The sequence below is a fragment of the Aplysia californica genome, unplaced genomic scaffold (genome assembly GCF_000002075.1).
Source record: "Aplysia californica isolate F4 #8 unplaced genomic scaffold, AplCal3.0 scaffold01670, whole genome shotgun sequence".
NCBI lineage: Eukaryota > Metazoa > Mollusca > Gastropoda > Aplysiida > Aplysiidae > Aplysia > Aplysia californica.
Genome location: NW_004798940.1, coordinates 1 through 477, shown reverse-complemented (window position 1 = coordinate 477; position 477 = coordinate 1). Strand labels below are relative to the sequence as shown.

Here is a 477-nt window from a genome sequence, read left to right as displayed (position 1 = left end):
TGTGTGTATTATGACCTACAACTATGTGTGTATTATGACCTACAACTGTATGTATTATGACCTACAACTGTATGTATTATGACCTACAACTATGTGTGTATTATGACCTACAACTGTGTGTGTATTATGACCTACAACTGTGTGTGTATTATGACCTACAACTGTATGTATTATGACCTACAACTATGTGTGTATTATGACCTACAACTATGTGTGTATTATGACCTACAACTATGTGTGTATTATGACCTACAACTGTGTGTGTACTGTGACCTACAACTGTATACTCACGCTGCGGCAGGTGGTTGAGGAAGTTGTAGTACTGCGACACGTAGGTGATCACGCTGAGCTTGTCCGGCACTTTGAGCCGCGCCATGTCGTCTGCCTCCAGGAACGCGGGAATGTCCAGCTCCCGCTCCGCTATCTCAAAAGCCTGGACAATATCACACACAGAACATTTTACAGTTGGGATGAACA

At 42.8% G+C, this 477-nt stretch overlaps 1 protein-coding gene across 1 annotated transcript in view; it reads right to left on the bottom strand.

Annotated features, from left to right (window-relative positions):
• Positions 1-433, bottom strand: part of LOC101863564 (MICAL-like protein 2) — a gene marked incomplete at its 5' end in the record, with an annotated part of 39,518 nt that extends 39,085 nt beyond the window's left edge. The window contains 1 exon segment of the mRNA XM_005113156.3: positions 292-433. Within this exon segment, the coding sequence (XP_005113213.2) occupies positions 292-433 (142 nt within the window).
• Positions 434-477: the final 44 nt, after the last annotated feature.